Here is a 13,975-nt window from a genome sequence, read left to right as displayed (position 1 = left end):
AAGGCAATGACTATTTTAACTGAATATAAAAGTAATCTATTTTTCATAATAGCTGCAGCTTCTATTACATCAGCTGAGTGTATAACAAGGCCTTATTTAAAGAAAATATGGGGGGGAGGGGGGTATAATTGGGTGGGGGGAGGGGGGAGGCTGGGAAGGGAGGTGAAGGGTAAACAAAGGAGGAGGCTGCAATGCTTGGTAAGAAATGTATGCATTATCCTGCCCATGTAATTGTAGCCCCTCTGTACAATATGTTCTCAAATAAAATAAAATTAAATTAAAAATAAATAAATTAATTTAAAAAAAATAAAGAAAATATGTTCCATGTTCCACTTTTCCTTGCTAGTTAGAAAACCAAATATTTTAAATTTACTGTTTTAGTGCCATGCTGTTAGAAAAATAAATATTTTAAACTTACCGTTTTAGTGCCATGTTTCAGGGTTATTTCATGGGAGTCAGGAATCTTTTGGACAGGATTCTGAAACAGGAAAATCACGTATCAATGAGCAAACAAGCATATTTGGGAGAAACTAAATGTCACACTTACATGAAATACATAATTTTTGAGGGATAGGTGAAAATGTTGAAAGGGGTGACATTGATCCAGATATACTGTATTTATAAACTGCTCTGCTAAATGGCAAGTACTCTGTACAATTACTTAAACACAATAATAAAAAGAAACATTTTTTTAATTGCATCACTGACTTCTTTTCTTTTTTTTTGTGACAATCTCAGGGCTTGGACACAGACCTGGGAGCTGTACTTGAGCTTTTTTATTCAAGGCTAGCATTCTACCACTTGAACCACAGCTCTGCTTCTAGAGTTTTGGTGGTTAATCGGAGGCAAAAGTCTCAAGGACTTTCCTGCTCAGGCTGGCTTTGAACTGTAATCTTCAGATCCAAACATCCTGAGACATATAAGCCACCAGGAATATTTCTTGAATAAATAAACAAGTCACTGTGAATGTCCTGGAATACTTTTCAAAAAGCCTATACACTCGACCTTTCAATAACATGGTGACTATTTATCTTCTCTATTTAGCTATTTCCTGCAAATAACAATCAAAAAGACAGGAAAGCTACAATGTGTAAGTCTACCTCTATATCTCATTAATCATATTATTAACTCAGGAACACTTTGACTCTCAGTTTCCTCATTGGCAAACCAAGGATAATAGCACTTGTCCCATAGGTTACTGTGAAGATAGTGTATAAAACTACTCATGGCATAGTCTTTAATACATGACACTCACCATTTTTACATATACACATGTATGTATTTATGTGTATAATCACATTACATTGAAATTTTTAAACTTTACATTCAAATTTCAGATGAATGACTATGACCATGAAGAAAAATAGTGCTATCACATCAAATCAGCCTAAGTGACAGGCAGTGGAAAGCTACATATTAATACAAGAAAGCTGGGTACTGGTGGCTCACACCTATAATCCTAGCTACTCAGGAGGCTGATATCTGAACATCAAAGTTGGAAGCCAGCTGCGACAGGAAAGTCCATGAGACTCTCATACTCAATTAATCACAGAAAAAGCTGGAAGTGGCTAGTAGAGTGCTAGTCTTGAGCAAAAGGTGCTCAGCCCAGACCAGCAAAAGAAAACTAAAAAAAGATAGGAGAAATTTCAAGGTAAAATTATTACATACCAGGCTAACAATAGATTTAAAATCACAATAACAGAGAAATAAATTTAGCTTTGTTTTAGACTGTTTACATCTGAGAAGTTACTACAGTTCATTATTCCACAGATTAAGGAAGGAGGAAACAGGAAACCAGGAAGGCACTGGACAAGAGCAATAAACAGCTGAGGAAATTTCAGTTAATTTCAAGACAAGGATATTTCTTTTTTATTTTTATTTTTTGGGAGGGGGGGGTCCAGTCATGGGGTCTGAGCTCTGGGCCTGGGCCTGGGCGCTGTCCCTCAGCTCTTCAGCTCAAGGCTAGCGCTCTACCACTTGAGCCACAGCGCCACTTCCGGCTTTTTTCTTTATGCTTATGTGGTGCTGAGGAATCGAACCCAGGGCCTCATGCATGCAAGGCAAGTGCTCTACCACTGAGCCACCTTCCCAGCCCCAAGACAAGAATATTTCTATAGGGTTTACTATACTTTAGAAAATGCTACGTGTGCCTGCTGTAGAGACATCAATATTTCAAATTCAAAAATAATTTCAATGTACACTAATACAACCACTTTGGAAAGAAGTCTGAAGGTACCTCAGAAAGCTAAATATAGCCCTTCCTAGCCATACCACTCCTAGCTATCTATCTACCGTGAGCAACAGGAACCAGGATACAAGGACACATGCACTCCATGTTCATTGCTGCACTCTTCACAATAGACAAGATATGGAAGCCCAGACGCCCCACATCCATTTGGATGAATGGATCCAAAACCTGTAGTACCTATAAACAATGGAAAATTATGTAGCCATTAGAAAGGACAAAATAATGGCATTTGCAGGGAAATGGATGGAATTAGAACAAATGAGCAAGATAAGCCAAGATCAGAGAGACAAATAGCACATGGTCTCCCTGATATGTGGATATTAAATTCAAAATGCAAGGAGATATGATAAAGTAAACAGGACTCGAGAAACAAAGGATCTCTACTCAATTTGTTTCATTTCTAAATGACTCCATGTTCTTGACCACACATATGGTATATATATGAGCACATCTGAGGGAAGCTAGGAAGTGGATACAGAATCAGAAGTAAACAGGGAAAAATATACAACAGAGGGGCCCATCAGCTGCACTGGACATTGATGAAAATGAACTAAGCAACTAAAGGGCAGCAATGGGAGGGAGGGAATGAGAGGTAACGAGGAAACAGTTTGCACTAAGCAAAAGGAAAGAAATATACTTATCATCCAATGTGGAAGAAATAGCATTCACAAACATTACAGACCATGATTGATGACAATTTGCCTTGTGAAGGTTAAAATGTGTTTGTGACTTTAAGTATCACTATCTCACAATACTGTAAAATTTGATAAATTTATGTGATCAATCTCAATAAAAAAGTATTTAAAAATAATAATTTCAAAGTTAAATGAATTTTAGGCTATCTCTGCATTGAATGACATAAGCCACTGAAAACTTGTGCGTAAATACTAAAGAGCAGATGAAATATTACCCTTTGAAAAGAATTATGTAGTTCGTCTTACTTCATAAATAAAAATTACCTAATCACTCAACAAACAGAAACACTGTCATCAAAACAGCTGGCATGAAAATTATTTCATTTAATTCAATGAAGTATGTACCTTTATAGAAATAATTCCTAATGTTTAAAAGAAGAAACAAGGGGCTGGGAAGGTGGCTCAGTGGTAGAGTGCTTGCCTTGCATGCATGAGGCCCTGGGTTCAATTCCTCAGCACCACATAAGCAAAAAATAAAAAAAAGCCAGAAGTGGCGCTGTGGCTCAAGTGGTAGAGCTCTAGCCTTGAACTGAAGAGCTGAGGGACAGTGCCCAGGCCCAGAGTTCAGGCCCCACGACCGGACCCAAAAAAAAAAAAAAAAAAAAAAAAAAAGAGATATAGTGCTAGTCTACCTCTTAAGCGCTCTACCACTGAGCCACCTTCCCAGTCCCAAGACAAGGGGCTGGGCCCAGGCCCAGGACTGGCTAAAAAGAAAAAAAAATGTGTTTTGGTGTTTTTATTTTGGTTGTTTGTTTTGTTTTTGCATTTAAACTCAGGGCTTTTCCCTGATTTTGATGTACACCTCTCTCCCTTTTCCCCACTGTTTTATTTTTTTGAGACAGGGTCTCATTTCCTGCCCAGGCAAAAACCTAGCCCACTGACCTCTTTTAGGCTTTTTATCACAGCTAGGATAATAAGTGTGAACCATTGTACCCAGCTTGGTTGAGGAGGGGTAGGGCAAATTTTTCACCCTATGCTAGTCTCAAACTATAATCCTCTCAGCTTTTCAAATAGCCAAAATTACAATCATGAGCCACCAGTGCCCAGCTGAGAATATAGAACTTTGAATTTACATTGGGAGTTAATTAAATGTTTAAGTAAATGTTTTTTAATTTAAAATCAAAGTTTTACTGGAAATCACATAGGATATGACTCATAAAAAGCCCATATATTTGGTACAACTAAACCAACTAAAATAGTGCAATCCATCCTTTGGTAGCGTATCATATTTGATGATGACTGTTCTTTTTCCAGAACTTTCACTAATGACTTTTGAAATATGGCTTAGTGTGAAATTTGCCAAAACAGTAAAATATTTTCAAGATCTTGCTGCCAAGGAACATCATGAACTAAATTATTTCAATAAGTAATTTACTATCAGAATTCATAATGGAAAAGATACCACTTTTTGTTTGGCTTTAGTTTTAAATGCCAACAAAAGGATTATTTCCCAAGCTCTTTGGTCTTCTGCCCCAAAACAACAATGATAGTAAACATCTGGTCAAACATGAGCAATTCTATCTGATAAACATCCTCACAGTGTTTTCAAAAGACATAAATCATAAACAACCATTCAGGAATAAAGTCCTAAGTTTTATATGTGCACTACTATAAACTATAATAAAAAAGTCTACCCAATAACAAAGACCTATCACAGACTTGCTGGGAATTTATGACAGAAAATGAGGATTGCCAAAGGGAAGCTTGGAAATGATTACTCTTTTCTCCCATAAATTACCTAGGTTATAGCTGCCAGTGCAGGACTAGAATTAGAATCAAATCTAATATAATGTTAATTCAGTTTGATGACTGAATTAACATTAATTTACTTACTCATTTAATCACCAGTTATAAAATCACGTAACACTTATTATTTAATTATAAACCATATACCAAGTACAACAGTTATATTAAAGGCAACAGACCAGTAACAAAAACTGCTCACTAAAACTGTGAAGTCCATTGTCAGTAAAACAAGTAGGCAAATGAAAATGTCACAAATGCTATGACAGAAGTACACACAGCATTCAGTGCTCAATTCTACTCGGAAGAAGGAAAGGTTACTTAGAAGATTGATATTTGAGATTCTTGTAAAAAATAATAGAGGTTTTCTAGAGGAATGTGGATAGCATCTTGGAAACAGTAACATGAATTTAACGTTTTCTAAACTTCAAATACTTTTTTCTGACTAGTTAAAATTGCTAGGGAGAAAAAAGAGTAATGAAAGAAATATGTGCAAATCATATATACTAAAACAGGCTAATATCCTGAATATACTTTTTTTAACTCCTATAACTCAGCAATAAAACAATCAGATTCAAAAATGGACAATAGACTTGAACAGCTTTTTCTCCAAAGAAGATATATAAAGGGCTAATCAATTCATGAAAAGATCCTCAATATCACTAATCATTAGAGAAATCAAAACATAATGAGAAATATATCCCAGATTCAGGGCTAAAACTAATTGAAATAAGAAAAATATAATAACAGAAATATAAAGCTAATAAATTCATCCACTGATAAGCTCAAGAACATATGTAAACGACAGAAGAAAAAAAACAAACCAGTAACCAAAACAATTGGAATTACTAACCCAAACAAGAGAAAAAAATCTCAAAGAATAATAAAATAAATAAGAAAAGAGACTTGGAAATCTGTGAGACTGTAACAGAAGATTTAACCAGTGTTACCAGTCTCTAAAAAAGAAAGAGGGTAGAACTGAAAAAGCCCTCTAAGAAAAAATGACTGAAAACTTCCCAAACATGTCAAAAAAACAAAAACAAAAAAAAAAGGGACTGGGAAGGTGGCTCAGTGGTAGAGCACTTGCCTTGCATGCATGAGGCTCTGAGTTCGATTCCTCAGCACCACATAAGCAAAAAGAAAAAAGCCAGAAGTGGCGCTGTGGCTCAAACGGTAGAGCGCTAGCCTTGAGCTGAAGAGCTGAGGGACAGCGCCCAGGCCCAGAGTTCAGGCCCCATTACTGGACCAAAAAAAACCACAAAAACTATACATTCAAGAAGGTAAAGCTCAAGTGGTATCAAGTGGTACTTTGTTGAAAATTATCTATAGACAATGGAACAGATTAGAAGACCCAGAAATAAAACCACAGTTGATATTTGACAAAGGAGCCAAAGACATACAGTGGAAGAAGCATAGCCTCTTCAAATATTGGGAAAACTGGGCAGCCACATGCAGAAAACTAAAAGTGGACCCTAGCCTGTCACCATACACTAACATCAACTCAAGATGGATTAAAGACCTTAACACCAAACCTGATACTCTGAAACTACTGCAGGACAGCGTAGGAGAGACACTTGAACTTATAGGCACAGGCAGGAACTTCCAGAACAGAGTCTCAGGATCACAACAAATCAGAGAGAGACTCGATAAATGGAACTACCTTAAAATAAAAAGTTTCTGCACAGATAAAGAAATAGCAACCAAACTAGAAAAACAGCCAACTAACTGGGAAAAAACGTTTACCAGCAATATATCCATTATATACAGAGAACTCAAGAAACTAATCCCTCACAAATCTAGCAAACCAATCATTAAATGGGCAAGGGAACTAAAGAGAATTCTCAGAAGACGAGATAAAAATGGCAAAGAAACACATGAAGAAATGTTCATCATTCCTGGCCATAAAGGAAATTCAAATAAAAACAACCCCAGTCAGAATGGACCACATCCTAAATTCAGCCAACGACAAATGCTGGAAGGGATGCAAAGAAAGAGGAACCCTATTACACTGCTGGTGGGAATGTATACTTATACAATCACTTGGGAAAGCAGTCTGGAGGGTCCTCAGAAAGCTAAATATAGTCCTCCCCTGTGACCCAGCCATACCACTCCTAGGCATCTAACCTGAACAACAGGAACCAGGATACAAGGACACATGCACCTCCATGTTCATTACTGCACTCTTCACAATAGCCAAGATATGGAAACAACCCAGATGCCCCACTACAGATGAGTGGATCAAACAATTGTGGTGCCTATATACAATGGAATATTATGCAGCCATTAGAAAGGACAAAATGATGGCATTCCCAGGGAAATGGATGGAACAAGAGCATCATTTTGAGTGAGGTAAGCCAAGAGCAAAGAGACAAATGGCCCATAGTCTCCCTGATATGTGGATGCTACAGCCAAAATGCAAGAAGATATGAAAAAGTAAACAAGACTGGAGAAAGGACTTCCACTCATTTTGTCATATCATTACTAAATGACTCCATGTTCTTGACCACAAATATGGTATTTATGTGTGTGTGTGTGCACATCTGAGGGAAGCTAGAAGAGGACACAGAATTGGAGGGAAACAGGAAAATATACAACAGAAGGCCCATCAGCTGCACTGGACATTGATGAAAAAGACTAAGCAACTCAAGGGCAACGATGAGAGGGAAGAAATGAGAGGGAAAGAGGGAACAGCTTACACTAAGCAAAAGGAAAGAAATGAACATATCATCCGATATGTAAGAAATAGTTGTATTGTCAAAGCTCATAGTTTTCACAAACACTATAGACATGATAATGACAATTTGCCTTCTGAAGATTAAAATGTGTTTGTGACTTTAACTAAAGTATCACTATTCCACAATATTGTGAAATTTATGTAATCACCTAATCTCAATGAAAAATCATTTTTTACTTTTTTTATTTATTTTTTATTTTTTTGGTCAGTCATAGGGCCTAAACTGTGGGCCTGGGTACTGTCCCTCAGCTCTTCAGCTGAAGGCTAGCACTCTAGCACTTGAGCCTCAGCCCCACTTCCGGCTTTTCCTGCTTATGTGGGGCTGAGGAATCGAACCCAGAGCCTCAAGCTTGCAAGGCAAGCACTCTACCACTGAGCCACCTTCCCAGCCCCTGAAAAATTGTTTTTTAAAAAAAGAAAATGATCTATACAACTTGTGGGCAGGGACAGGAAGGAAAAACTGGGAGAATGTGAAGAAAAGGGTGACACTATCCAAAAAGAAATGTACTTATCACCTGACATATAAAACGGTAACCCCTCTGTACATCACCTTTATAATAACAATAAAAACAATAATAAAAAAGTGAAGCTAAGTAGAACCCAAACAGCATATAATAAAAATCAAACTCCTAAATAAACAAGTAAATGACTTGAGAACAACCAAATGAAAGTGATACTTTATCAATGGGGAAATGATCACTTCTATGGCAGAAAATTACTCGTAAGAAATTACAGGAACCAGAAGGGAGTAAGTAGCACAATACTTTGATGTGCTAAAAGGAGGTCTATATAATATCCTATAACCAGTGAAAAACTCTCTCAAGATAAAGGAGAAATAAAACACACACACACACACACACACACACACACACACACACACACACACACACACACACACACACACACACACACACACACACACACACACACACACACACACACACACACACCACCCCCACCACCCCCACCCCCACCACCACCACCACCACCACCACCACCACCACCACACCACACAAATTTGTCTTTTTTGGGGGGGGGGGGGGAGCGGTCGTAGGACTTGAACTCTCAGCCTGGGCAGTGTCCCTCAGCTCTTCAGCTCAAGGTAAATGCACCACTGGTGCTCTAGCCACAGCGCCACTTCCAGTTTTCTGGTGGTTAATTGGAGATATGAGTCTCACAGACTTTCCTTTCCCAGGCTGGCTTTTAACCATGATCGTCAGATCTCATCCTCCTGAGTAGCGAGGATTACAGGAGTGAGCCACAGGCATCCAGCTGAATTTGTCTTTTTTAGAGCAGAATTGCTCTAAAAAGAAGGCAGAGAGTTAGTGGGGAGGATTTTCCATTTAATATTTCTGACCACAGTTGACCTTGGATATTAAGTGAACCACAAAAAGCAAAACCACAGATAATGAAGAGAAAATTAGTATTTAATACTGCTGAACTATACATTTAACAATGGTTAAGAGGGTCGTTTTTATGTTATACATTACCACTTTTTAAATTTGGGGGTAAAACAAAAATCAAAAAAATTTTAAGATGTATAATGTTAATCCTAAATACCTCTAAAGATGTTAGGCTAGCTTCAAAGCAAGTAATTTACCAAATATTTAAAATGTTCCTTCAGAGCAATGTTACATGTCTAAAATACTGCAGGAAGGAAAGACAATTTCCTATCTACTTTTCACAGCTGGTTCCAATCATTCACTTAGCGGTTTTCCCAAGCCACCTGTAAATTATTTTCAAACCCATTAATGTCTCATTACAAGCTGCAACTGAGGAACACATTTCTCAGTAACATTATTTGAAGGTACACTGGTAAATTTTTTTTAACCTGTGTGAGAACTGACACACTCAAAAAAAAAACAATAACTATGGTTTTATTCTCTTTTGAGAAATTAAATCATCTTTTAAAAATTGTATTTTTTTTTTATTTTTTGGTCCTAGGATTTGAACTTGGGGCCTGGGCACTCTCCTGGGGCTCTTTTTTTTTTTTGGGGGGGGGGTCCGGTCGTGGGGCCTGAACTCTGGGCCTGGGCACTGTCCCTCAGCTCTTCAGCTCAAGGCTAGCGCTCTACCACTTGAGCCATAGCGCCACTTCCGGCTCTTTTCATTTTGCTTATGTGGTGCTGAGAAATCGAACCCAGGGCCTCAGGCATGCAAGGCAAGCGCTCTACCACTGAGCCAACTTCCCAGCCCCTCTCCTGGAGCTCTTTTGCTCAAGGCTAGTGCTTTACTATTTTGAGTCACAGTTCCACTTCTGCTTTTCTGTTAGTTAATTGGAAATGAGTCTCACAGACTTTGCTGCCTAGGCTGGCTTTGAACTGTGATTCTCAGATCTTAGTCACCAGAGTAGCTAGAATTACAGGCATGAGCCACCACCACCCAGCAAATTATATATCTTTTAAAAATTATATAACAGTGTTGACTTAAGGATGGCATATTTTATATTTATATATCATACAACAATAGCAGGTAATAATCCAACACAATTTATACCAAATTATGTATGTTTTTTGTTTTTCGGTTGGTCATGGGGCTTGAACTCTGGGCTTGGGTGCTATCCCTGAGCTCTTCAGCTCAAGGCAAGCGCTCTAAGCTACAGCACCACTTCCAGTTTTCTGGTGGTTAACTGGAGATAAGAGTCCACAGACTTTCCTCCCGGGCTAACTTTGAACCATGATCCTCAGATCTGAGCCTCCAGAGTAGCTGGGATTAAGCCACTGGCACACAGCAGATGTATTTGTTTAGAAAATGTCTGTGCATGTATGTCTAATCATTTCCTAACATGTTTTTCCAGATATAAATATGAAACTAGGTAAATCATGAATTCTACATGTAGGCACATACAAGAGGAGCATATGCATGAGACAGAAGAGAAGGAAGGAAGAAAAGGGAAAGAGGAGCTAGAGGGGAGAGAAGGGAAAGAGGGGAGACAGGAAAATGGGGAGAAGATAGAGAGGGAAGAGGGGAGAGAGGGGAGAGGGGAAAGGAGAAAGTAGAGATCAGAAAGGGGAGAGAAAAGAAGGGAGAATGAGGGGAGAGAGGGGAGAGACCAGCAGTAATGTAACACATTTTTGAGATAAGTAACCCAGCTCTTCCCAGCTAGACTTCAAGACTGGGCATGGATCTCTTCCAAGCTGCCACACCTTGACTTAACAGCTTTCCACTAGGCCCTATCTCTAAAAGGTCTCTCTACTTCTCAATGCTCTTTACAAGTTTGCAACACATGAACCTAAGGGGACAAATCACATCCAAACCATAGCCTGAATATATAGGGACAAAACTATTAACTATTCAAAATATTTTAAAGCTCTTTAAAAATTATACACTTTTGAAATATCCAAAGCCACTGATTTATTAACCATTGTTATCTAATGAAACGTAAGTGCCACGTATTGGACTCTCAAAAGGATGCACAAGCTCCTTCCCTATAGATTTAGGAATTAAGAGAAGTACATAGTTGTTATCAAGTGATTGTATCACAATGATATCTTAGTTACAAGCACAATAATAAAAGAATGCCATACATCTAGTTAAATATAAAAGTTAACTCAAAATGGATCAAAGACTTAAATCTAAGAATTAAAACTATAAAACTCTCAAAATGAAAACCTCCTATAAATAAAACTTCATTACTTCATTACTTCATTACTCCTATAAACAAATCTTCATTACAAGCACAATTCATAATAAACGAAATAGATAAACTGGATTTCACAAAAATTTGAAATTTTGTACATCAAAATACATTTTAAAAATGACAGGATCTGGGAGCCGGGAAGGTGGCTCCATGGTAGAGTGCTTGCCTTGCATGCATAAGGCCCTAGGTTCAATTCCTCAGCATCACATAAGCGGAAAAAGCTAGAAGTGGCACTGTGGCTCAAGTGGTAGAGTGCTAGCCTTGTGCTGAAGAGCTGAGGGACAGTGCTCAGACCCAGAGTTCAGGCCCCACAACTGACAGAAAAAGAAAAGAAAAAGTGACAGGATCTGGACATGTACCTCCTGTTATCCCAGCACTTGGGAAACTAAGGCAGGAGGATTCCAAATTTGAAGCCAACCTGGACTACACATCAAGTTCAAGACCAGTTTGGACAACACAGCAAAACCTTATCTAAATAAATAAAATACATAAATAAATAAATAAGATGCCCCATATAATAAGAGAAAGCATTTATAAATCATATATAAGAGGCTTGTATACATAATACATAATGAGCCCTTATAATACAGCAATTTTGCCAACTCAACTGAAACATGGGCAAAAGATTAGAACAGCAAATTCCTCCAAAAAATGATAATCACATAAAAATTATATCCAATGTAGTTTTTCATTGGGAAGTGAAAATTAAAACCATTATGTTTTACATCTATTGGAATTGCTGTAATAAAAGGGAAAAACAGCCAGGTGCCAGCAGCTCACATGTATAATACTAGCTATTCAGGAGGCTGAGATCTGAGGATCACAGTTCAAATACAGCCTGAGCAAGAAAGTCTATGAGAGTCTTATTTCCAGTTATACACCAGAAAACTGGAAGTGGTGCTGTGGCTCAAGTGGTAGAGCACTTGCCTTGAGCTGAAGAGCTCAGAGATAGCATCCAAGCCCAGAGTATAAGGTCTAGGACCAACAACAACAACAAAAAGGTGGGGGTAACAAACTGGTGCTAATGGCTCATACTTGTAAACCTAGCTAGCTATTCAAAAGGCAGAAATCTAGAAGACAATAGTCTTAAGCCAACCCAAGCAGAAAACTCCATGAGACAGCTCAAATTAAATAGCAAAAACGTAGGCTGGAGCCATAGCTCAAGAGCAAGAGTAGTTGTGAGTAAACACAGTAGAAGGGGGAGACAATTGAGGGAAGGGATACTGCAAGGACTAAATTAGGTCATTTTATATACTTGGAATGTTACTGAACAAAGGAAGTATCCACTGCCAATCTACCATTTGGATCTAGATATAAGCATATGCTCATATATCAAACAGAAGGGAACTGTAGATACAAAACTGTGGTTGAACACTGTGAATGCCTGACTTGATCAACCATTACTCTTTGTAATAGTGAAAAACAAGATGATGTCATTAATTTCTTCAATCAATCAAAGAAAAAATCCAAATTACAACCTACCCATCTCTGTATGATACAGGATTCCAATCCAGATCAGTAGTAAAACAGCAAATTCACTACCCAACAGGTGCCTGGGAGGCTGTGTGAATTAACTTGGTGGTCTTGGTCTCATTTCAAATTCACAATTAGCTGCAGTTCTAGCATTCAGTAACAAGTAAAATGAACAAAAGGTCTTTCCAAATAAGGATTAAGGCCTACAGAAGAATTTTAAAACTAAATTCTGTTGGCGATTTTATTTGCATGCCTGCTAATCTATCAAACTAGAACTCTAAAAATATAAAATTTATTCAAAAACAAATGTTATAATCAATTTTACTAAAAGATAAATACTATAAATCTTGGTAAATGTTCATGATTTTAAAATTACTTTTTTAAAGTATCAAGAAATCTAAAGATTGACACATGCAAATCTTCCATTTATATATATATATATATATATATATATGTATACATACAAAATTGGAAAAGATCAAAGGAGTTTTTCTGTTTGCTAGTATTATGTTTATTCTGACCTGAAAAACTGATATGTCTGTTTCTAGGCTGTTTTTGCTGACACTTAAAAAATTGAATTAGGCAGGGCACTGGTGGCTCACGCCTGTAATCCTAGCTACTCAGGAGGCTGAGATCTGAAGATCAAGGTTCAAAGCCAGCCCGGGCAGGAGAGACCGTGAGATTCCTATCTCCAATAAACCACCAGAAAACTGGAAGTGGCTGCTGTAGCTCAAGTGGTAGAGCGCTCGCCTGGAGCTGAAGAGCTGAGGGACAGCGCCCAGGCCCAGAGTTCAAGCCCACGACCGACAAAAAAATAAATAAATAAAAATAAATAAAAAAATAAAAAATTGAATTAAAAAATTATGTGATTCTAGTTCTTAAAAACACTTAAGAGGGCTGGGAATGTGGCTTAGTGGTAGAGTGCTTGTCTAGCATGGATGAAGCTTTGAGTTCAATTCCTCAGTACCACATAAACAGAAAAAGGCAGAAGTAGCATTGGGCTCAAGTGGTACAGTGCTAGCCTTAAGCAAAAGAAGCTCAGGGACAGTGCCTAGACCCTGAGTTCAAGCCCAGGACTGGCAAAAAAAAAAAAAAACAACACTTAAAGAACTACATCCTTAGCCATAAAGAAAATGTAATCCTAGCTACTCAGGAGGCTGAGATCTGAGGATCGCGGTTCAAAGCCAGCCTGGGCAGGAGAGACCGTGAGACTCCTATCTCCAATAAACCACCAGAAAACCGGAAGTGGCGCTGTAGCTCAAGTGGTAGAGCGCTCGCCTTGAGCTGAAGAGAGCTGAGGGACAGCGCTCAGGCCCAGAGTTCAAGCCCCACGACCAACAAAAAAATAAATAAATAAATAAATAAATAAAAATAAAAATAAAAATAAAAATTACATTGAGATTCCATTTCACCCAGTCTAACATCACGTAAACAAACAAAAA

General features: G+C 38.0%; 1 protein-coding gene across 2 annotated transcripts in view; it reads right to left on the bottom strand.

Annotated features, from left to right (window-relative positions):
- The window catches only part of Wdr70 (WD repeat domain 70), a 214,400-nt gene that overhangs the window by 173,706 nt on the left and 26,719 nt on the right, over positions 1 to 13,975 (bottom strand). For both annotated transcript variants that reach the window (XM_070041066.1, XM_070041067.1), the window contains one exon: positions 419 to 478. In XM_070041066.1, the coding sequence (XP_069897167.1) occupies positions 419 to 478 (60 nt within the window). The remainder of the gene's footprint in view (positions 1 to 418; positions 479 to 13,975) is intronic.

Source organism: Dipodomys merriami, unplaced genomic scaffold (genome assembly GCF_024711535.1).
Source record: "Dipodomys merriami isolate MVZ:Mamm:240054 unplaced genomic scaffold, mDipMer1.0.p SCAF_30, whole genome shotgun sequence".
Classification (NCBI taxonomy): Eukaryota; Metazoa; Chordata; class Mammalia; order Rodentia; family Heteromyidae; genus Dipodomys; species Dipodomys merriami.
Note: the sequence above shows the minus strand (reverse complement) of the source record. Positions and strands in the feature narration are given on the sequence as shown.